Raw genomic sequence first — 22,274 nt, forward strand, 5'->3', positions numbered from 1 at the left:
ATGGTTTGAGATCTCATAAATTCTGCACTCATCATAATTGCCGGATACATTAAAGAGTTAGCCATTCGCGTTTTCAAAAAATCCTCATCCCACTCATCCAAATTCTCAATGGCAATTATCTTTCTATTTTTGTCATGCTCTGCCTCTCGTAGCCCGTATGGCATTATCACCACTGCATCCCATCCCAATTTCAACGATTCCCTCTGAAAACTTCTAGTTCTTCACTTTCATGATGTTCCAAGAGACCTTTCTCGTTGAGTTGTGATTATTATTGTTCAAACTTAACATTTTTGTTAAATATAATTACTATTATCACGTAAGTTTACGTATGTTTATTTTTTTTAATAAATTATTTTTGAATGATTTTTTTAATTAAATTATTTATTTTGATATGATTGTATATAATTATTTTATACTTAAAGAATTTTTACATGTCCAATAATTTTCCTGAATTCAAGACTAAAAAGACCATGGAGTGTTGTCAACAATAATTATCAAATTAGGTTGTGGCGTAAATGTTGGCTCTTGAGAATGCGATGATTTCCTTGAAAAGAAAGAGTTAAGAGGGAATAGATAAACTCTAATCAATAATAGTTGGATTTGGCTCTTACACACAAATGCTGAGTCGTGCAAGTGCAATATTTGTAGGGTTCTATGGCTAAGAAAATGAATAAGGACGATATGATGATATCCTTGTTATTTGGCAAGAAGAATTACTAATGGACTCTTAATATTGCGTGCTAATACTAATATTTCTAACCAGTCTAATTATTACTTGAGTTATCATTTATCAATAATAATAAAAATAAGTGCATTATGTTCTGTTTATTCAAAAAGTCAAGTACATTAAATAAAAATAAAACAAAAAGTGAATATATGGGTTGACTTTTGTGTAGTGAAATTTAATTAAGAAAAAAATTGCATTTTTGACTATTAAAGCCAAAATTTAAAAAATCAAATAAGAAGTAAGATCAGAATTGCTGCCGATGTTCAATTTAATATTGCACTAATATAATTTATATATTAAAAATAAATAATTATTTATAAATAAATTATTTTAAAATTACTTTATAGATAAACTATATGTTATCCTCATACAAAAAATAATTATGCAAATAAGTATTGTTAAAAAAATTTTAATATTTCAATCTTTCTACAGTAACACATACTAATAATTTGAAAACTTATTTAAAAGTATATATGATTCTGGTATAATTTTGTTGAAATAAATTAAATAAAAAAAATTAAAAAAAGAGACTAAGAATAGGTAAACTTATGAAAAAAATATTTTTATTAGTAGTAAATAAGTAACATAAGAACTAAAAATATAAAACGGTGTAGGTAGAATTTGTTATTGAATGTTTCATTAGAACATTGAATGCTAATTTTGTAGATTATCTTATTTGAAGTTGATGAACAAAATGAAAAACAATGAGAAGAATTAGAGGAGAACAAAGAAAAGATATAATCTCACAAAGTTTCGGAAAAAAAATGTGGACAGTAGTGCGTTAAAGTCATTTTTATAATTTCAAGCTATTCTGGAATAAGAGTACATTGTCTAATGGATAGAATATCATATTTAGCTTACTTCTCTTATCCCAATTAGCTAGTTACTAAATAGATTAATTAACAAAAATATTTTTGGATAATTCTCATGTCAAAGAGGTATTTAGATAAAAAAGTGTTCATCATAATATACCATATTAGTGAAGAATAAAATAATATCTAGTTTGGTTTATTTCTAGTTAGACAATATTTTTTATATTTCAACTCCAATTAATCTATATTTTTACCAATTTAATTTTCACTTAAAGAGAAATTAAACTCCTTATAATGTTGTTTTTGAGTTTCATCATTTTAGCCCCACTACATGTAAAAAGAACTCCGCTCTTTTTGGGTCATATTTTAAACTATTTTAAAATTATTCATAAATAATAAAATTATATTTTTGGTGTACAATATATATAACTCAAATAAAATTCAATTCTATTTTTTTCAAATTCATGTATATATGGAATATATCTATTTTTAAACAGATCAAATTAAACCTTAATAGATCAGCAATCAACTGACAAAAGTTTCTAATGATAATACAAATTTTAAATAAAATATCCTATTTAAAATTAAATAAACCGTTTTTTAATAATTTTTATTCTGATTATTTAGGGTAATTACTTTTTTGAATCTAACCACAATTTATGCGTTATAAATGGGCTAAAGAAAATTAGTTAGGCAATATAAACTAGAATAAAAAGCCTCTCTGGCGTTTCTAAAAGTGCATCAAGCTTGCTATAAGCAAATTAATGCAGAAATAATTTTTTTCCTCTATGAATGCAAATAAACATCTGAAAATTAATGTGAAAGCTAGTGCCGCCGTAATCATGCATGCTTGTTGTTAAGAATTAATATATCATTTGCTATAAAAATTGAATCTAACTCTTGAGGTATAAAAATTAGTCATATAATCTCGCTCTTTATTGTCTTTTATTAGTTTCTTTGGACGATTTCAGTTGAAAAGAAGTTTTCATATTTCAAATTCTGAATATAGTAAAATTTATTTAGGATTCAATAATACACTCTTAAAGGGTTAATTCATCTCCTCATGATTGCACCCTCCTTTATTAAACAACTTCTAGTAGTTTATTTATTTACTGAGTTTGACTGAAAAATGATCACAGTTACTAATCTTGTAGACTGAAGAGGGAAACATGATTATCTAATCATCCATCTTAACAAAAACGAAGCTAGCCTTTTACCCAAAAATAAAAAGAAGAAGAAAGAAAATGAAAAGGAAAACGACGGCAATTAAACTAAAAACTAAAGCTGTATTGTTGTGCCCTAGCTTTTCGATGATGCAAAATTAGGGAATTCCTTCTTGTTTCTTAAAAAGAAACAAAGGTGCATGACATGATGATCAACATGCATTTGTGTGAGAAATGTTAGTACTAGTTCATTCCTTGTTTCTTGTCTCTCTAGTATATCGCAATGCAATGTGAAATGTTTATATAGAAGGAAGATATTTATTTGGAGTAATATTATACACAGTATCTTATTTTCTATATGATAAAGAAAAATGTATACAAAAATATATATTTGGACTTTGGAGGCTGGTTCCCGGATCCCTATATTTAAGCAAAGCAAAATAGACTTAGCCCAACAATTTAATTAAATTCTTTTTTAAAAAATAATTTAAATAATAAATATTTATATTAAAAGTAATTTATAAATAAATTATTTTATATTTAATTATTTAATTTTAAAAATGTTTATTTTAAAAGAATTATGATAAAAAAGTTTTATTATAAAAAAATTATTTTTTAAAATTTTTTATAAATATTTAAATAATTTTTAAAAAAATTATAATTTAATTTAAAAAATTACACCAAATATTAATATTATTATTTTTATAAATTAAAAACTAAAAAAAAAACTTTTAAAATTGTTTAAACGGATCTTATTCTTCTTTTTTTTTTTGGGGACTTGAAACGGACCTTATTCTAAGCAGCTTCACGTATTCATAGCATTCCCTCATTTGAGCTTTCAGTCTGTACTAACAAATTTCCATTCCCAAAACAACCCTTACCCAAAAAAGAAAGCCCTTATTCAAGAAGAAACCCCCAAAAAATTCGTTGTTGTTATTGATTGCATCCTGGATGTCTGAGCTGCAGATTGTGAAGGCTGTTCATTTGGAAGTGGGCCGTCCAGGGTGCCGTACGGATTTCATGGTAATTTCGGATTTCATGGTAATTTCTTGGATAGATGCATGGATCTAGGCTAATGAGCCATAACTCATACGGTATTCTATTCTCTCTCCATCTCAAAAGTTTTAGGTTTGAGTTCTATCAGCTGTAACCGAAAAAAAAAAATTGATAAATATGTGAGGAGTGTATGAATTTATATTGTGTATCTAGAATTGAAATTTGTCCAATCCCAAAACAAAAATGCATGGATCTAGTGGACATACAGAAGAATACTGTTCTATGGTCGGGTTCCGGACAGGTCGGGTGAATAGGTGAGGGAGTGAGGACGCCTTAGCCTTGGTCGCACTGGTTGCGGGTTTGCCGAGTAGCCGAGCTCTTGTCTTGTAGAGAGGATGAGGGGGGTGCCACCTGCAAAGACACTCCGACGCTCAAGTCAGCGATGTGCAGGCGGGCAGAATAATGAGGTGAAAGGATATCACGTACCTCGGGGGAAGAGCCAGCTTTCCCCTTATATACATGTCAGTCATGGGCCCATCATGGGGTCAGGCCCGTATTCTCAAGGGCGCTGTCTTGTGACTACGTGTGAGCCGTACGGGACGCGTGTCCGGGTCGGTGAAAGGGCGCGTAATCGGGTCGGGTGGAGCTCGGCCCGGGTCGACCCGTGGGGTTCTTGGGCCAGGCCGTAACAGTGCCCCCACGCGCCGATGGTAGTCGTGGGAGCTATCAATGGCGCGCCGTCATGCCTCACATTCGGGCTCGTCTGGTCGGTCATTCGTGATAAGGATATGCCCCCAACTCGCGTGTCCTTTGGTTATACAAGCAACCGTTACGTCGCATCGTTTCCAGTGCCGAGCATTAAATGCTCATAATGGGGTGGAAAACCCTAGCTGAAAGGACCATTCTGCCCCTAGACGTTTCGCGCTTCCTGAGGGGGCAGTTTTTAAACAGGCCCGTCTTGGCACTCCTTCTTTCTTTTGCATCTTCCTCTTTTTCTGCCTTCTTCTTGCTCCCAATCCTCATCATTTCTTTGCAGTGCCATTGTGCGGCTCTTCCTTCGCATCTTTCTTTATCAACTGCTTCGTTCTCCTTCCACTAATTCAGGTAACTTTCGAATCATTCTCCCTTTTATGCATTATTTTTGCATGTTTGTTGCTTGGTTTTTTGCTGTTGTTGCGTAGCCTTTTAATTGCGACTAGATGTGTTAGGGGGGAAGGTACCATTCCAGGGTAGGGTTTTTCTTGTTCTTTTCGTGCTTTAGTCTCGTTTGGCCTTAGTCGGGGAGTCGCGGGGGGTAGTGTCTATATTCAGCCTGAGCAACAGATCTCTTAGACTGACTGGATGGTCCCCCCATGTAGGTATGGCTCGCACGGCTTTCCGGGCTTCCGTTAACCCCGCGGCGTACGATCCCTATGCTTGGGTCGTTTCTGACGTGAAGGATTCGCCTAACCAAATGGGCGAGGAGGAGCTCACCGAGTTCCGACAAGCCGAGTACTTGTGTGGAGGGACTGACGAGGAAGCCAATTATGACGTTTTTGTCCCGGCTCCTCACGAGCGATTGTATGAAATCAACTTCCAACACCCCCGAGTCGCCGACTGGATTTGGTTCTACAAGTCCATGTTCACCCAAGTCAGAGTTCGTATTCCGTTCTCAGCCTTTCAAATGGCGCTTTTAAGTCGAATTTCCGTGGCGCCGTCGCAGCTGCATCCGAACAGTTGGGCCTCGATCCGCTGTTTCGAGATGGTTTGTGAATACCTCGAGTTGCCGGTGTCTGTAGATGTTTTTCTCTTCTTTTTCACCCTCACAAACCCTTCAAAGGAGGGGAAACACAAAAAGGGGTTCATGTCCTTCCGGTCTGCCCAGGGTCGGAGGATTTTCGGTTTGTTTGAAGATTTCTACCATGGGTTTAAGGACAAATATTTCAAGGTCCGCCCTGTCAAAGGTCGTCATCCCTTTTGGTTGTCATTGGAGGGGGTACGGCTCATCCCGACCTATTGGAGTTTCGGGGCAGGGTCCAATACCTTTATTAAGGTAACCTATGCCGGCATGTCGGCGGTGGATAGGCAGATTGCCGAAGTGTTGATGGCAGTCTTTGGGAAGAATCAAGTGAATCCCCACCTCCTTATGGGTGACCGGGAGTCCGGTCGTAATTACATTTGTGAGAAACTTACTTTAACCTTTATCTTTTTGCTTTTACTGATATTTTGTGGCGATTAACCGACCTTCCTTACTTTCCTGCAGTGGAGATGTCTGCGTCGGTGACGGGTCTTCCCGACTTATTCCAAACTTTCCTCTGCGCCAGCGATGACGAAGGGGACAATGAAAAATCTGCCGCCGAGAAGTCTGTAATTCCTCCGGAGGACAAAACTACTTCCGGGCAGGAAGCCACGGTTGACGGGATCGGGACCTCGACCCAAGCTCCCCAGGTCGAGGGTGAAAAAACGGTTCATGCTTCTCCCTTCCGCGAGGTGATAGGCACCGGGGGTTCGACGCCTGCCCCTGATGTCGATGACGGGGTGGAAGAGGTCCCTAACCTTAAGAGGAAAAGGAAGATGTCCTCCAGTCCCGAGGGGGCCCTTACCGTTATGGAAAGGAATTTTGATGCCGGGAACTTTATAGATTCCCAGCTGATCCCTGGTACTGAGGAGTATTTCCACGAATCTTCCCCTGCCGGGCAGGCGAGGTGGATGTACCGTACTCTTTTGCGGGGCGCCGTGATAGCCCGGAAGGCCGAGTTTGAGCTGTCCGGGATGGAGTCCCTCCGTAGAAGGTTGGAATCTAGTGGGAAGGCTAACAACGAGCTGAAGAGTGAAGTCGAGACTCTCCGGGAGCAGTTGACCCAATTGAATGGGAAACTTGACGCCGCGGAGAAGAAGGCCACTGCTGCCGAGAAGAAAACTGCCACTGTTGAGAAGAAGTTAAAGGACTCGGACGCCACGGTTGCTCGCCTTGTCGAACGTGAGATGACTTTGGAGAGCCAGGTCGGCGCAGCGCAGAAACGGGTGGCCGAGATGGATAAGGAAAAGCAGGCCGTGGAGGCCGAATTGGCAACGTGGAAGGCTAAGTACAAAGATGTCGTGAAGCAGGGGAAGGGTGCGATTTTGGCGACCGAGGAGGCTCTTAAGGCTCAGGTCAAAGTCATTGCTCCCGATTTTGATACGTCGGCGATTGGTGTTCTCAAAGTCATTCAGGATGGCAAAGTTGTCGACGTCCCCAAGAAATGAATCTTCTGTTTAAAGTTTTTGTATAGCCGTTTTGGTTTGGCTTGTGAACAATTTCGATTTTAGCCGCTTTGGCTTATGAACAATTTGGTTTTAGCCGTTTTATTTTGGCTTGTGAACAATGACCTTTTTGGTCGTTTGCTCGTGTTGTCGTGATAAACTTTTTCTTATTCGTCTGGTCGTGTTATCGTTTCTATTAACCGTTTTTGGTTTATTGTCGTCATTCATATTAACGGCCCGTGGCCTTTCACGTAATCATGATACAGCGGTGGTTGACGGGTTCCCGGGGTGATCAGTCCCGGGGTCGCGCGTCGTCGTTGGTCGTGATGGGATGGTTTATCTGGAGAGTTGAGTGCCAAAACAGAAGTGAAAATTTGCACAAGTGTATCTTATTCGGTAGTCGTGTAAAGGACTCGTAAGTCGCTATGAAAAGTTCAAAATTTAAATTTGCAAATGAACTACTTAGCTAGATTGGTCGGTTTGTCGGGCCATCCTCTAGGAGTAGAATCTTCTTAGGTTGTCTGCGTTCCATGTTCTCGGGACTTCTTTGCCGTCAAGCCTTTCTAACTTGAAGGCTCCTTTTCCCATCACTTTTTTGACTCTGTAGGGGCCTTCCCAGTTCGCCGCTAGCTTGCCTTCTCCGGGGGTTGGTAGGCCGATATCGTTTCGCCTCAGGACGAGGTCGTTTGGCTCGAATTCCCTCTTGAGCACTTTGGTGTTGTAGCGCAGAGCCATTCTTTGTTTTAATGCTGTTTCTGTCAAATGGGCTATTTCCCTGGCTTCATCTATCAGGTCTTTTTCCACGGTTTCTTCCACTCCTTTCAAAAGTAACCGTGGACTCGGTTCACCGATCTCTACGGGTATTACCGCGTCCACCCCGTACGTTAACCGGAAAGGAGTTTCCTTAGTGGAGGATTGTTCAGTTGTTCGGTAGGACCAGAGAACCGACCCTAGTTCGTCGGCCCAAGCACCCTTTTTATTGTCCAGCCTCTTTTTTAGCCCTGAAAGGATGATCTTGTTGGCGGACTCCACTTGTCCGTTCGTCTGAGGGTGTTCCACCGAAGAGAACCTTTGCTTTACGCCCAGGCCGTTGAGGAATTCCGTGAACTTTTTGTCAGTAAATTGCGTGCCGTTGTCCGAGATGACGACCTCCGGTATCCCGAATCTAGTTATCACCTGCCTCCACATGAATTTCCTGCAATTGGACGAGGATATGTTGGCTAGCGGCTCGGCTTCTATCCATTTGGTGTAGTAGTCGATTGCGACTATGAGGTACTTGACTTGCCCCGGGCCGACTGGGAAGGGCCCTAAGAGGTCGACTCCCCATTGAGAGAATGGTCGGGAGGTCGTCAGCAAGCTTAACTCGGAGGCTGGGGCCCTGGCAAAGTTGACGTTCTGTTGGCACTTTACGCATTTTTTGACAAACTCTTTGGAGTCCGCCATCATCGAAGGCCAATAGTATCCGGCCCGGATCAGTTTCCTCGCTAGGGCCTTGCCTCCGATGTGGTGCCCACAGCAGTCCTCGTGGACTTCCCTGAGGACGTAGTCCGTCTGATCGGGGTGTAGGCACTTCAGTAGGGGTTGGTTGAGCCCTTTCCTGAATAACTGTCCTTGGATGACGGCGTATTTGGCCGCTTCCCTTCTCAATTTCGCCGCATCCTTTTCATCACTAGGGAATTTGCCGTGTTCTAGGAAGTCGGTGATGGGGTCTAATCATGAAGGACCTAGGCTTGTCACGTGCAGCGTGATTGCTGGTTCTCTCGTCATGCCTTGGATGAGAGACCGGTTCCCTTCTCCTGGCTTTGTGCTGGCTAACTTTGATAAGAGGTCTGCCCGTGTGTTCCTTTCTCTAGGTACGTGGTGGACCGTGACCTCTTCGAACTTTTGGCTCAAGCTCTTAACCTTCTCCAAGTACTTCTGTAGCAAAGGGTCTTTGGCTTGGTAGCTGCCGTTTACTTGGGAGGTGACGACTTGGGAGTCGCTGCATATTTCTAGTCTTCTTGCACCGACTTCTGCTGCTAGGGTTAAGCCTCCTATAAGGGCTTCATATTCTGCCTGGTTGTTCGAGATGGGAAACTCGAATCTGACCGACTGTTCGTACACAACCCCAATCGGGCTTTCCAGGATGATCCCGGCACCTCCGAAGGTCTGGTTGGAGGCTCCGTCCACATGGAGCTTCCACCGTGTACTCACCTCTTCGTTTGGATCTCCCGTTACTTCTACTAGAAAATCCGCCATCGCCTGCGCCTTGATGGCTTGCCGGGGTTCGTATCGTATGTCATACTGGGAGAGTTCGATGGACCAAGTCATCATTCTTCCCGCCAGGTCGGGTTTTTGGAGTACTTGTCGGATCCCTTGGTCCGTTCTGATGACAACTTGGTGACTCTGGAAGTACTGCTTTAACCTCCGTGAGGAAGTTAGAAGTGCTAAGGCCAGTTTTTCCAACTTGCTATACCTTAATTCTGCCCCTTGCAAGGCCCTGCTTATGAAATAGACTGGCTGTTGAGCTTTTCCGTCCTCCCGTACCAGAACTGCGGCCAGGGCTTCACCTGTTATGGCGAGGTACAGGTATAGTGGTTCCCCGTCCTTCGGCTTCCCGAGGACGGGTGGTGCCGCCAGGATCTCCTTGAAGTGCCGAAAGGCCTCTTCACATGCGGGCGTCCACTCAAACGCCATCCCTTTCTTCATGAGGTTAAAGAATGGTAGGGCCTTTGTTGCCGAAGCTCCGAGAAATCGGGATAACGAGGTCAACCGTCCTGCCAACCTCTGGACGTCTTTTATGCAACCCGGGCTCTTCATCTGGAGTATTGCCTGGCACTTCTCCAGGTTAGCTTCTACCCCTCTCTGAGTTATCATGAATCCCAGGAACTTGCCGGCTTCCATGGCGAAGGCGCACTTGAGGGGATTCAGCCTCATACCGTGTTGTCGGAGGGACGCGAACACACCCGCCAGGTCGTTCAAGAGGTCGTCAGGTCGTGTTGTTTTTGCCAGGATGTCGTCCACGTAGACTTCAACTGTTTTCCCTATGAGGTCGTGGAATATCCTGTTCATCAGCCTTTGATATGTTGCCCCCGCATTTTTCAAGCCAAAAGGCATTACCTTATAGCAGAAAGTTCCTCCCGGTGTTATGAACGCCGTCTTGTCTTCGTCAGGACGGTGCATTGGTATCTGATTGTAACCGGAGTAGGCGTCCATGAAACTTAGATACCGATATCCCGCCGCGGCGTCGACGAGTGCATCTATGTTAGGGAGGGAGAAGCAATCTTTGGGGCATGCTTTGTTAAGGTCAGAATAGTCCACGCACATTCTCCATTTGCCGTTGTGTTTTCTCACCAATACCATATTCGAGAGCTATGTCGAGTAGTCCACTTCCCGTATGAAGCCTGCTTCAAGGAGGCTGGCCGTCTGCTTGGCCACCTCCTCTGCTCTTTCCGCCGACATCTTTCTCCTTCGTTGGGCCACTGGGCGTGCTTCCGCCTTGACGGCTAGATGATGTGAGATGATTTTTTGGGTCTATACCCGGCATGTCGGCTGGAGTCCAAGCGAACAAGTCCTTGTTGGCTCTTATCATTTCGATCAAAGGCTCCTTCAACTCATGTGGGAGGTTCCTGTTAACGAATGTGAACTTTTCCACGTCGTCACCGATTCTAAACTTCTCCAGATCCCCCTCTGGTTCTGGCCTCGGCTTGTCGTCCACCCTGGCATCAAGGTCGGCTAGGAACACACCGGATGCTTCCTTGGACTTTTTTCTAAGGGAGAGGCTGGCGTTGTCACAAGCGACCGCCGTCTCGAGGTCCCCCCTCATGGTCCCTATGGATCCGTCATCGGTAACGAACTTCATGACTAGCAGCTTTGTGTTGATTATGGCTTCGAAATCGTTGATTGTTTTCCTTCCCAAGATGATGTTGTAGGCAGTGGAATCTCGGAGGATTACGAACTCGGCCATCGCCGATCTTCGGCCTTGGGCTTGCCCCACCGAGATTGGTAGGGATATTACTCCGTCCGGCTTGATGAAGTGGTCGCCCAACCCAATAACCCCGTGCTGGTGAGTCATCAGGTTGGCATCCTTTAGCCCCAGTGCGTCGAACACGTTGCGGAACATGATATTTGAATCAGCTCCTGTGTCGACCAGGATCCGCTTCACGAGGCCGTTTCCCACTCTGGCCGTAATGACCATTGGGGGGGGGTTGTCCGGGGCGTCGTTGAACCATTGGTCTTCCGGGCCGAAAGAGATGGAGGGAGGCTTCTTAGAGTTTTGCACCGGCGGGGATGAGACCACCAGAACCTTAGCGTCTTTCCTGTGTACCGACCGGGATTTCGGTGCGGTGTTTTTGGCCGTTACCACGTTTATCACAGTGAGGCCGTGGTCTCTGTCTTCGGGTTCTTGTCGCCGTTTGGCCGATCGGGTTTTTCCTTCTTCGTCTTGTTCTCGATAACGTCTTCTCGGCTCCCTGATGAGGTGGGAGAACGCGGCTAGCTTTCCTTCCCTTATCGCTTGTTCTAGTACATCCTTCAGGTCAAAACAGTCCTGTGTTTGATGGCCATAACCCTTATGATAATCACAATAGAGGTTCTTATTTCCTCCCGTACGGTCCTTAAGTGGTCGGGGTTTCGGTAGGATTCCCTTCTCAGCTATTTGCTGATAGACTTCCACGATGGGGAGAGTGAGTGGAGTGTAGTTAGTAAATTTCCCGACCCGAGGGAACGGTTTAGGTGCCTTGTTTGATGCCTCCTCCCTGGCTTTTTCTTTTGATCTCCCTCCATCACCTGGTTGCCGAGCTTGGCTGTACCAGGACTGCCGCTTATTGGCAGCCACGACTCGGCTGACTTCCTCGTCGTTTATATACTCCTTGGCTACCGTCTGGATCTCATGCATCGTCCAGACCGGTTTCGTGGTAAGGTGTTTTCGGAAGTTCTCGTTGAGGAGGCCGTTTGTTAGGCAGAGACTGGCCACCGAGTCGGTTAAGCCGTCGATTTCCAAGCATTCGTCGTTGAACCGATCTAAGTACCTCCTCGTTGGTTCTCCTTGTCTCTGGGTTACCCCTAGAAGGTTGATAGGGTGCTTGGCCTTCGCGATCCGCGTTGTAAATTGGGCCAGGAATGCACGGCTGATGTCTGAGAAACTGTATATGGAACCTTGTGGGAGGCCGTTAAACCATCTGATCGCTGGCCCTGCTAGGGTTACCGGGAAGGCGCGGCATCTTACTTCGTCCCCCACTCCTTCTAGATTCATCCTGGCCTCAAAGGCCGTGAGGTGTTCTAGAGGGTCTTGGGTTCCGTCGTACCTCATGTCCGTTGGTTTGTCGAAGTGTTTCGGCAACCGGACCTCGAGGATAGATCGGTGGAACGGGGTGACGCCCATTATCACGGGTTGTCGTGTTCTCTCGGATCTCCCTTCCCCGTCCTCGCGGCCTCTTGTCGCTCGGCGGGTCGGTCTGCCGCGGGAGTAGATGATCGTGTCATTTCGTCTTCTCATTATTGGTGACTCCTCCCGCGTGCTCTCCGCTTCCGTCCGGGACGCGGATGTACGCCGCGGGTGGCTTCGGTGAGAGTCTTCCTCCTCGCTCCCGGGAGATGGGGTATAGCTGGGATCGGTAGACCGTCCATCCCGCTCCCGGTCGGCCAGCTGTCGTTCTAGGTTCTGGACTCTGTGGCGTAGCTCCTGCATTATTATGGCGCTATCGCCGCCCGTTCCTCCGAATGGTCGTGCTCTCGTGTGTTGTTGGGGGACCTCCGCCGCCCCCTTTGCGAGGCGACGGAGGCTGCCCCCTCCGCTCCGGCTGCTCGAGCTTGGTCGCCGGGACCTAATGCGACTTCCATTTAGGCGGGAGTCCCCACAGACGGCGCCAATGTTCTATGGTCGGGTTCCGGACAGGTCGGGTGAATGGGTGAGGGAATGAGGACGCCTTAGCCTTGGTCGCACTGGTTGCGGGTTTGCCGAGTAGCCGAGCTCTTGTCTTGTAGAGAGGATGAGGGGGGTGCCACCTGCAAAGACACTCCGACGCTCAAGTCAGCGATGTGCAGGCGGGCAGAATAATGAGGTGAAAGGATATCACGTACCTCGGGGGAAGAGCCAGCTTTCCCCTTATATACATGTCAGTCATGGACCCATCATGGGGTCAGGCCCATATTCTCAAGGGCGCTGTCTTGTGACTACGTGTGAGCCGTACGGGACGCGTGTCCGGGTCGGTGAAAGGGCGCGTAATCGGGTCGGGTGGAGCTCGGCCCGGGTCGACCCGTGGGGTTCTTGGGCCAGGCCGTAACAAATACAAATCATTTTTTTAATGACTAACAATGAAATATAATTATAATTCAATAAACTAATAAAAAAGTGATAGTAAAATGTCACTATATCCGTCAAATCATATTATATGAATTATGCTTGGATGGGGTATTATTAATGAGAAAATATGTGTTTATACTTTTCTTAAAATATTTAGGAGACAATAAAATTAATTTTAAATAGTTTAAATTTTTTATTTTATATTTATTAATAATTACTGAAATAAATGGATAATTTAAGATAAAATAAAAATATAATTATTGATATTATATATATATAAAATCATAGATGTTTAGCTAAATAAAATAACTTTGTGTTATTGACTTTGTTTGGGTACTATTAAGGTGTTAAAAGATTTTTTTAATTAATTTTTATTTTTCATTGTGTTTAACAAATTTTTAATAATAAAAATAAAAGTATTAAAAAAATAAAAATATATTTTTTTAAATTATAATTTATATTTTATTAAAAAAAGATATTTTTACTTTAAAGATACTTTTAATATAATAAATAAATATAAAATATTTTTATACTATTTTATCTCTATATAATTATTAAATAAAAATATTTTTATATAAGATATTCAAATATCAAATTACTTTTATTTTTTAGATAAACTTAAAAATTTTTTAGAAACTATCCCAAACAATTTATCTAACATTACTCACACTTTACAATTTACAACTTTTATTGGTTAAAGGTGTTTAATTTACACTGTAATTTGTTTTATATAGAGTTAAATTATTTTTTAAAATTATTTTTTATTTTAAATTCTAAACTCTAAATTTTAAATATTAAATATTAAATTTTATCCTTACATTTTATTTTTAAAATGAAAGTTAAAAAAATTATCATAAAAATATATTAATATTAATTAATTAAAAATTAATTTTCTATATTTAATCTCACAGACTATGCCTTAAAAGTCTTAAATTCATTAAATGTTAGTAGACATTAATAAATAAAATTATGATAAACTCTCTATCTTTAATAAATGTTACATTTTCTCCTTTCTTTTACCCATAAATAGGGATAAAAAGAAGCAGGTTTAATTAGAATTTAGTTATGATGTGTTCTATAATTACATGTTGAAGTTATTAATAAAAAAAGCTTTTATAAAAAAGTACAAATTTTTAAATTTTAATATATTTGTTTTACATTTACTAATGTAAAAATAATTAAAAAACATGTACTTATAATAATATTAACATGTGGTGTTAAGATAACTAATATGATTAAGATTGTATTTTTTTATTGATATAGCGGAATACTGAAATAGAGACACAAAAATATAAAATTATGTTGGATATATGAGACATAGACACACAGTATATCCAAAGATATTAAATTAATATAGTTTGTGCAACAAGAACACAAAAATATTAACTGCGAATACAATTTATTTATTTTTAATTTTTTGTTAATTCCATTAATTTTTTATAATTATATTTTTATAATTTTTTTTCTAATTATTTTGTATAAAAAATATAATAAATTAAATTTTTATAATTTTTATATTTAATTTATTATTAAATAAAATATAAAAATATTAATTTTTAGATCTCTATTATTTATGTGTTGTTCAGTCCTAATAATCAGGTACAGCCCCATTGGTTTAAATTTTGCCGAAAGGTAAAAACATAACGGACTTAATAAATGATATTAATTGGTGTATTAAATGAAGAGAGATATTATGAATAAGGAGGAACAGTTTTGATTTATGAATTTTCAATTTTGGCTATAAAATTGTGCATGAAGTCTCCTTCAACCATTGTAAAGCAGTGCTAAATATGCAAGTAGTAGAAGATGGGAGATGGAAGAAGGAGTAGTGCAATGATTGGTGTAATGCTACTGTTGTGTATGTCAGTGACTTATGCACTGAGATACAAGGTTGGGGATTCACGTGGTTGGTCCTTCAACGTTAGTAACTGGCCTTATGGAAAGACTTTCATGGCTGGTGATGTACTTGGTCAGCAGCATCCACCGTTATCCTCTTTTCCTTTTTATTTTTCTTCATTCATTCATTTAATTATTAGTTATACACATGCAGAATTCAATTACATGTTTGGGATGCACAACGTGATGGAAGTAGACAAGTCTTTTTTCGAGCTATGCATTCCAATTCCAAAGATTGGAAGTGAATTTGGAGACACAGTACACTGGTCAGGAAATGATCAAATTCAGCTTCGCTCAGGACAGAGCTACTTCATTTGTAGTTTTCTTGGTCATTGTCAGCGTGGCATGAAAATTGCCGTCAATGCTGTCTAATCTAATCTAATCATTTCATATGCACTTCAATTTGTGTAAACATAAGGAAATATTATTATAGAATTATTTCTTTCTCAGAATGAGGTGCATAACATAACATCTTAGCATGGATGATGGATCACTTTCTCACATTTTATAACTGTCCGTGTTTTCAATAAAATAAAACGTTTTGGCAACAAATTGAAAACAATATCAAAAGAAGAAAACAAAAATTGCAAACAATATCCAAAGTTCATGTTGTGGGAGAAAACTAAAAGTAAAAGATTGGAATGAAGGTTGTAGCTGTAGCTATAGCAAAATGAAATCCTGATCAATAGAATAATAGTTTATTGGCAGAGTTGCTCAACTGCTGTGACAATCTGAGCAGGTTGAACCACGGTCCATTCCTCCAACGTTCCGGCATATGGGGTTGGCACATCCTGAGAAGATAAGCACACAATTGGAGCATCTAAATCATCGTTGAAATTCTCAGTGATGGCAGCTGTGAGACTTGCACCAATTCCACCTGTCCTCATGCACTCTTCCACTATCAGCACCCTATGAGTCTTCTTCACTGACTTCCCAATTGTGTGAAGGTCAAATGGCTTCAAGGACCTGATATCAATCACTTCCGGATCATACCCTTTGTTCACCAATGTCTTTGCGGCTTGCATCACATGGTACCTCATCCTGGAGTATGTTAAGATGGTCACATGCTCCCCGGGTCGAACCATCTCTGCTTCTTCCAGCGATAATACATACTCTTCGTCCGGAATTCTATCCTTGAGGTTATAAAGCAAGACGTGCTCGAAAAGAATCACCGGGTTCTCGCTTCGGATTGCAGCTTTCATCAGCCCCTTGGCATTGTAAGGGGTTGAGCATGCCACCATCTGAATGCCAGGGATAGACTGGAAATATGACTCCAGTCGCTGTGAGTGCTCGGCACCAAGTTGCCGCCCAACTCCACCTGGTCCGCGAATAACAACTGGTATCTTAAACTGGCCTCCGGACGTGTAATGGAGCATGCCGCAATTGTTGGAGATTTGGTTGAATGCCAGAAGGAGAAATCCCATATTCATGCCCTCAATAATTGGCCTCAGACCAGTCATGGCAGCTCCAATGCCCATGCCGGTGAAGGAGTTCTCAGCAATAGGAGTGTCCAAGACCCTGAGGTCCCCAAACTTAGTGGCCAGGCCCTTAGTCACCTTGTAAGATCCTCCATAGTGGCCTACATCTTCCCCCATGACACACACACATGGATCCCTCTCCATTTCTTCTTCCAAACCTTCACGCAGGGCTTCAAAAAGGAGAAGTTCATGCCTGAGAATCAAATGTAGATCTTGTCAGTTTCATCCTTAGTTGCCAATAGAGCACCTTATGTCTAGAATATATCCCATAAGAGAATAGAATTCAACAAATCAATTATTGACTGGGTTCTTAATTAAGTGTCAGAAAAAAGTCCTCAAGCTTACAATCCTTGTCATAGTTTCCTTATATTTTCTATCGTCTGAATGCAAATGAAGATCATTAATTCATTACTGAATCACTTGCTATGTTTTTCAATCTAGGTGAAATGAAAACACGTAGCAAGAACTGAGAAATGTCTCTCACCTGAAGGCACTGTGCAGGCACAGCACCTTGAGGTTCCTTATTGCTTTAACTAATATCAAGGAATGGTTATCCTAAAATCTTAAGTTGTAATCCAGAAGTCAAGCATAAGTACGCATACACGAAACGACATAGAAAGAAACATACCCAGGTTTTGATGACGTAGAGGCCAAGGAACTGTCTGCCTTTGTCTACAAACAATGCACAAAGGAATCATAAATTAGACAATATCATGCAAACTCTATCTCACTGTCGTAAATGATCCCTTAAAAGGGGTAAAGGAATGATTGGAGTGAGATAACTTACTGCAACAGCATTAGTAATCAAGCGCTGAGGCTTGTGAGTTGCAGAGTTAAGAACAGGGCTCCACCTCGCATCAGATCTGACAGTAACTATGCTAGATTTCCTCTCTAAATCATCATAGGTTGTACACAAAGTGGAATAAACAACATTTCAGTTAACACTCACCCAATAAAACAACAAATATTGAGAACTAGAAATCCAAACCACATTTCAAATCACCAAGGTTCCTAGAAGATACAAATGCATCACTGATTGAAGAAAAACTGACAAGAGTGACAGACATTACATAACAAATGGAATGAAATTAGGGAATGCAAACAAACCAAACACAAGAAAGAATTACTATTGCTATATGAGCAGAGTGAAAAGGCAGCATTGGTGGATGATGAAGTTATACGAAAGCTAATTAGCTAAGCCACCCCACCCCATGGCAATATCCATTAAAATGGTTTGATTCAAAAGAATTAGAAAGTCCGCCGCTCCAATTCTCACCATTATTCCAGGTACCTGAAAAGGATGTAGGGGCTGGGGCGTGGTTGAATTTGTTGGAGGAAGAGAATGCGGTGGAAGATGGAAGTCCTTGGAAAAGGGTGGCCATTGAAATCAGCGGAGAAGATAGCAGATCGAAGCTGGGCGAGCAAGGTAATATATTGGAGAATGAAGAATGTAGAAACAAAAAGCAGAATTACGGGGCGGAGAAATTTGAAGGGTGTTATGGTTGAGCGATGTAATAAAGGGCCTCCCTCTTTGATTTGTGTTAGCACTCTGCATTTAGCACTGCATAGGAATTATCGACCATGCTTTTCTTCTTGTTGGTGGCCTAATCAAGGTCCTTTATGGATTTGGGCTCAATGGGCCCAAAGCCATGTACATCAGTGGCCCAATAATTAAAGATTGAGATTGGAGTGACGTGGCCAAACCACAATGCTGAACTGCAAAGAGCTTATAACTTGAGCATCCGAAAAGCAAAGCACTTATCGAAACGAAAATGGAAATAGTGTACCTCTTATGTTCCATGTTCTACACTTTGGTCACCACTCTCACGCTCTCCCTTCTCATTCCATTTCACGCGCTTCTACGCCGCCGGGCACCTTCCGCCCACATATCTCTCTACCAAGGTACCGTCTGGCACCAACGCCGCCACCCCGTCAACCATTCCTTTCAATATCCTGTCCGCTACGCCCTCATCGACTTAGAACGTGCGCCCCACGCGCTGCCCCAACATCTCTCTGCCGATGAAGCTCGCCAAATCACCCATACCAATGGTCCCATGTACTTCATCTTCTTTTTTCTCTTCTCACTATTTTTAACCGTCTTGGTTTATAATTACTTGAACAGTTGAACTCAATTACGCAGATTGCTGCTGACCATCCCTCCTAGCGTGGGATATGAGCAGAATCCATTGAGTGTGTACTATTGTTATGATGTTGAAGGCACTTCTACATGTTTGAACAAATGCATTGCTGAGGTATGTGCCATTCCTCTCTTAGGCCTAGTCTGTGTCAGTTGTAATCAAGAATCTGTATGATTGCTCTGTGCTCACATTACTATAAATCCTTTTGTTTCAGGTAACAAACACACCATGGGGTGAAAGAGTATCTTTTATTTTCAATCCACACTCTGATCTTGTGGCAAAATCCTTGCATGTTAGTCCTTTCATGGTATGTTTAAGCTCTGCATTTTGCTTCTGCCATTTCTACATTTCTAGATAGATTCTTATGTATCTCAGATAACCAATGTCTCCGTTCTTCTTGCCTCTTCACATGGCTAAATTAGTTATGAGTGCTTTCTGCATTTTTTCAGTATTTCACAATTACTTGTGATAGGGTTTCCTGCATCTTAATAGTAAACATCTCCCTGAACCTGGTAGGATATGCTCGGCAGTTGGAATATTAAAGCAAATGATCCTGGAGAGAATCTTACCATATCAATTTCAGTTCACCACCCTGAGCTTGGAAACTATTTTACTGCCAGTCTAAAAGCCAAAAGATTGTCCTCATCATCGGAATCAGATCATGCAATTTTCTTTTGGTTAATGCCTCATAAGGTTGCGGTGTGGATATATTGGCATGTAAGCTCAATTTTTGGCTACACCTTCTTTTTACTGTTTTTTTAATTGATATAAGTATTTGCTGCAAATTCTGTTACACACTGAAATAGTGCTATGAAAGGAAGTTTATGTAAATCTGCTTCACAATGAAGTTAAAATGCTGATTTTTGCTGTATCATCTTCATGTAATAGGAAAGATGAAGACTAATTCTGTATAACATGTCTGCTGTGTTATAAGGCGTGGCTATGGCATGGATGGCTTTTGCCATTTTTGTGAGGATATGACTTTCCTTGTTTTATTTGAATCAGCATGTTAGGAGAATAAATCAGACAGAGAATGCTTAGGTGTTGTAGCTGTTATTTCATTCAACATATTGCCTTTGGAACAATTTCAACCTGTTGAGGAATTCTTTTCATGTCTTCTATTGCTTGTATTGAGGGCAACATGATATTCACACTCTTTCAATCTTGTTTTCTTTGCAGGCTATAAAGTTGTGGTGGAAAAATGTGGCTTTAGTGCAACACCCTAGATATACATTTCCCACATACAGAGAAGAGGCTTTAAAAAGGGATCAAAAGCTGCAATGCTGTGGATTCAGTGATGAGAATGGAGAAAGACGAAAAGAGCATGTTGGTTGTCTGGGTGAAGCAAGTCCAAGAAGCCGGTGGTTTAGATGGAGAGATGCTAAGTGGCCATGGTCATAGATAGAGAACAATTGTTTTTCATTTAATAACAAAAGTTATAGGTGGCCAGATTAAAAGAAGTGATGATGGTAAAGTTGTAATGTGAATAAAGTCAATAAACCCCTCCTTATTGTGCATACAATACTCTGCTTAAGAATTGTTTCTTGATTGATTATTAGTTCATGACAAGTGTTAAACATCATGAAATGTATTGACACTCGTTCACACCAATGGAATAAGCTTGCCAATTATTAATATTTGCTTAAATATTCAATTGTCTGAGATTGCAAAAAATAAAAAATAAAAAAGTTGCTTGTGTTACCATATTATTTCACCTTTTTCATTCATTCCAGCAATAGTTATTCCCTCCCACCCCTTTAAGCCCTGAGGTATATGGGCATCTTAGTATGCTGGATACTACCATGAAGATTTTATAATTATCTTCATACGAAGATGAATCTTTTTTACCATTAGATGATGAATTGTAAGGTTTGATTTTAATATATTGTAAAGTGTTATTTTTTTAAAAATGTAGTTAAACAAACAAAGTATATTTTTAACACAAAAATCTTCATAAAAAGATGTTTTTAACATCTTTATTTGAGTAGTTGCCTCTTAGTATAAGATAGAAGAGAGAAACTTAGCAGTAAACAGTCTAAAAAACAGGGTTCTAGCCCCTCCTTTTTCATGTGTGACAATTGCATAAATAAACTTAGATGTATCACATGTCTTATGCTAGGCAATAGGCAGAAGGTAGGCGCATCCCACAATTTCCATGCAGAAGAAAACAAAGGAAACAAATATGTTAGAGGAAATGGCCGAATTCAACAAGCTAAGTTCTTACAAATTCATCATGTGCATGCTATCAATAATAATGGCCTAATTTGTAGAACTGAAAAAGGAGGAGGACAAATTAGGTTGGAGGAAACCCTTATTATGGACAATTCATTTTGTTTCTCCTTTCTAGATTTAGCCATACACATGTCACAAAGGACACAATAATCTCATGGAAGAAGAAGAAGAAGAAGAAGATGTCTCAAGTGCAGCTCATTTTGATTTTCAACATGTGAATGTGAAGCGTTGGCAAACATATCAGAATTGTATGAAAGTAGTAGCTGGCTAAGCTAGTGATTCCAATTCCAATTCCATGTGCTATGTTTCAATGTTTGTGGTAGCATATATACAATCCTAATTCATTCGAATTATGCTACGTGTACACAAAAATCAGCCACCAAAGTCAGCCACTAGTATAAAATACATGTTGGAATATAAATACATTTTGAAAATAAATTAAACTACACATGTATTTATACACAAATACATTGGTAGCTGATTTTAGTTGCTGATTTTGGTGTACAAATAGCATTTCTCAATTCGAATAAGTAATAACTAATAACGTGTTACATCCATAATGTGTTATCTTATGAAGAAGCATAGCTAGCTATTATTGCAAGTCGGCATGGCACTAATTAAGCCACATGCATGTGATTGCAAATGCATGAAAGGAGGCTATTCATATTCATCAAACTCCTCAATCAACTATGAATCTTTTATTTGCATGCCAGTATCTCCATTTTCATCAGCCAAATCAACCTAAACCAGGAAACCTCACACAAAATCAACTCTTTTTATCACATGCCATATTTCTCATATTTCTATTTCTACTTTAAGGACACCACAACCTTAATTAATCTTAATCTCATGTGATCCATGTTCTATATGACGTAATTTCTTCTGGAACAAAATTTATTTTCGGATTGTGAGAATTGAATGATTAAAAATATCAAATTTGACACTTTTTATGTCGTTGTCAAGAGTAAAAGCAAAAGAAAAAAAAGGATTGAAACGTTGAAATATCAAAATAACCGATGATAAAGATTAAAGAAATACTAGTATACTACTGTACTATTTATTCATTTTATCACGTTTATTTGTTTAAAATCCAAAAAAACTACGATATTCCGTTTTTTGTTATTATCATTATTAACTTATACTGTTAGGTACGGCGGCGTGACTAACGAGCAAAAAGGAAAAGAAAGGAAAATGAAATATGTCTCGTGTTGTTGCTTTGTTGCATCATACATGTTCTTCTTTGATTCGATCAGATCTGCTTCTTGTTAGGTACTGAAAATGATCATAGCCTAATTATGATCTCTCTCTCATTTAATATTATTATTAT

General features: G+C 40.3%; 5 protein-coding genes across 6 annotated transcripts; 2 read left to right on the forward strand and 3 right to left on the reverse strand.

Moving 5' to 3' along the window:
- Window positions 1-7,415: 7,415 nt before the first annotated feature.
- Window positions 7,416-9,776, reverse strand: LOC130955332 (uncharacterized). Its single transcript, XM_057882172.1, has 3 exons — window positions 8,690-9,776; window positions 8,331-8,608; window positions 7,416-8,096 (listed from the first exon to the last, which is right to left on the reverse strand). The coding sequence occupies exons 1-3, from the start codon at window positions 9,774-9,776 to the stop codon at window positions 7,416-7,418; spliced, it is 2,046 nt and encodes a 681-aa protein (XP_057738155.1).
- Window positions 9,777-10,308: 532 nt separating this feature from the next.
- Window positions 10,309-12,588, reverse strand: LOC130955333 (uncharacterized). Its single transcript, XM_057882173.1, has one exon. It carries the CDS (start codon window positions 12,586-12,588, stop codon window positions 10,309-10,311), a length of 2,280 nt encoding a protein of 759 aa, XP_057738156.1.
- A 2,421-nt stretch (window positions 12,589-15,009) lies between these two features.
- Window positions 15,010-15,471, forward strand: LOC130955338 (basic blue protein-like). The gene is made up of 2 exons (XM_057882177.1): window positions 15,010-15,172; window positions 15,254-15,471. Exons 1-2 carry the CDS (start codon window positions 15,010-15,012, stop codon window positions 15,469-15,471), a joined length of 381 nt encoding a protein of 126 aa, XP_057738160.1.
- Window positions 15,472-15,582: 111 nt separating this feature from the next.
- On the reverse strand, window positions 15,583-18,123 carry LOC130958157 (pyruvate dehydrogenase E1 component subunit beta-3, chloroplastic-like). Of its 2 annotated transcripts, none has more exons than XM_057885099.1 (4): window positions 17,869-18,123; window positions 17,365-17,468; window positions 17,206-17,249; window positions 15,583-16,770 (listed from the first exon to the last, which is right to left on the reverse strand). In XM_057885099.1, exons 1-4 carry the CDS (start codon window positions 17,957-17,959, stop codon window positions 15,798-15,800), a joined length of 1,212 nt encoding a protein of 403 aa, XP_057741082.1. In that variant the 5' UTR covers window positions 17,960-18,123; the 3' UTR covers window positions 15,583-15,797. The 2 variants fall into 2 exon arrangements, with proteins under 2 accessions (XP_057741082.1, XP_057741081.1); XM_057885098.1 differs by having other exon boundaries at window positions 17,854-18,118.
- Window positions 18,124-18,349: 226 nt separating this feature from the next.
- On the forward strand, window positions 18,350-20,326 carry LOC130956410 (uncharacterized). The gene is made up of 5 exons (XM_057883448.1): window positions 18,350-18,633; window positions 18,718-18,829; window positions 18,930-19,022; window positions 19,232-19,432; window positions 19,895-20,326. Exons 1-5 carry the CDS (start codon window positions 18,350-18,352, stop codon window positions 20,114-20,116), a joined length of 912 nt encoding a protein of 303 aa, XP_057739431.1. The 3' UTR covers window positions 20,117-20,326.
- Window positions 20,327-22,274: the final 1,948 nt, after the last annotated feature.

Source organism: Arachis stenosperma, chromosome 10, assembly GCF_014773155.1.
Source record: "Arachis stenosperma cultivar V10309 chromosome 10, arast.V10309.gnm1.PFL2, whole genome shotgun sequence".
Taxonomy (NCBI): domain Eukaryota; kingdom Viridiplantae; phylum Streptophyta; class Magnoliopsida; order Fabales; family Fabaceae; genus Arachis; species Arachis stenosperma.

What these genes read in the sequence shown, in the direction of transcription:
- LOC130955333 (XM_057882173.1), bottom strand. Translation starts at nt 12,588, where the DNA reads ATGCAGGAGCTACGCCACAGAGTCCAGAACCTAGAACGACAGCTGGCC.
- LOC130958157 (XM_057885098.1), bottom strand. Translation starts at nt 17,959, where the DNA reads ATGGCCACCCTTTTCCAAGGACTTCCATCTTCCACCGCATTCTCTTCC. An exon ending in TTCAGGTACCTGGAATAATG is followed by an intron (nt 17,469 to 17,853) that starts GTGAGAATTGGA and finishes ATGATGATTTAG; the next exon opens with AGAGGAAATCTAGCATAGTT. An exon ending in TCTACGTCATCAAAACCTGG is followed by an intron (nt 16,771 to 17,205) that starts GTATGTTTCTTT and finishes TTTGATTCTCAG; the next exon opens with GCATGAACTTCTCCTTTTTG.
- LOC130956410 (XM_057883448.1), top strand. Translation starts at nt 18,350, where the DNA reads ATGGAAATAGTGTACCTCTTATGTTCCATGTTCTACACTTTGGTCACC. An exon ending in ACCCATACCAATGGTCCCAT is followed by an intron (nt 18,634 to 18,717) that starts GTACTTCATCTT and finishes TCAATTACGCAG; the next exon opens with ATTGCTGCTGACCATCCCTC. An exon ending in CGGTGTGGATATATTGGCAT is followed by an intron (nt 19,433 to 19,894) that starts GTAAGCTCAATT and finishes TTTTCTTTGCAG; the next exon opens with GCTATAAAGTTGTGGTGGAA.
- LOC130955338 (XM_057882177.1), top strand. Translation starts at nt 15,010, where the DNA reads ATGGGAGATGGAAGAAGGAGTAGTGCAATGATTGGTGTAATGCTACTG. An exon ending in CATGGCTGGTGATGTACTTG is followed by an intron (nt 15,173 to 15,253) that starts GTCAGCAGCATC and finishes ATACACATGCAG; the next exon opens with AATTCAATTACATGTTTGGG.
- LOC130955332 (XM_057882172.1), bottom strand. Translation starts at nt 9,776, where the DNA reads ATGATAACTCAGAGAGGGGTAGAAGCTAACCTGGAGAAGTGCCAGGCA. An exon ending in GAACCGGTCTCTCATCCAAG is followed by an intron (nt 8,609 to 8,689) that starts GCATGACGAGAG and finishes CCGACTTCCTAG; the next exon opens with AACACGGCAAATTCCCTAGT. An exon ending in AAGAGTTTGTCAAAAAATGC is followed by an intron (nt 8,097 to 8,330) that starts GTAAAGTGCCAA and finishes ATGTGGAGGCAG; the next exon opens with GTGATAACTAGATTCGGGAT.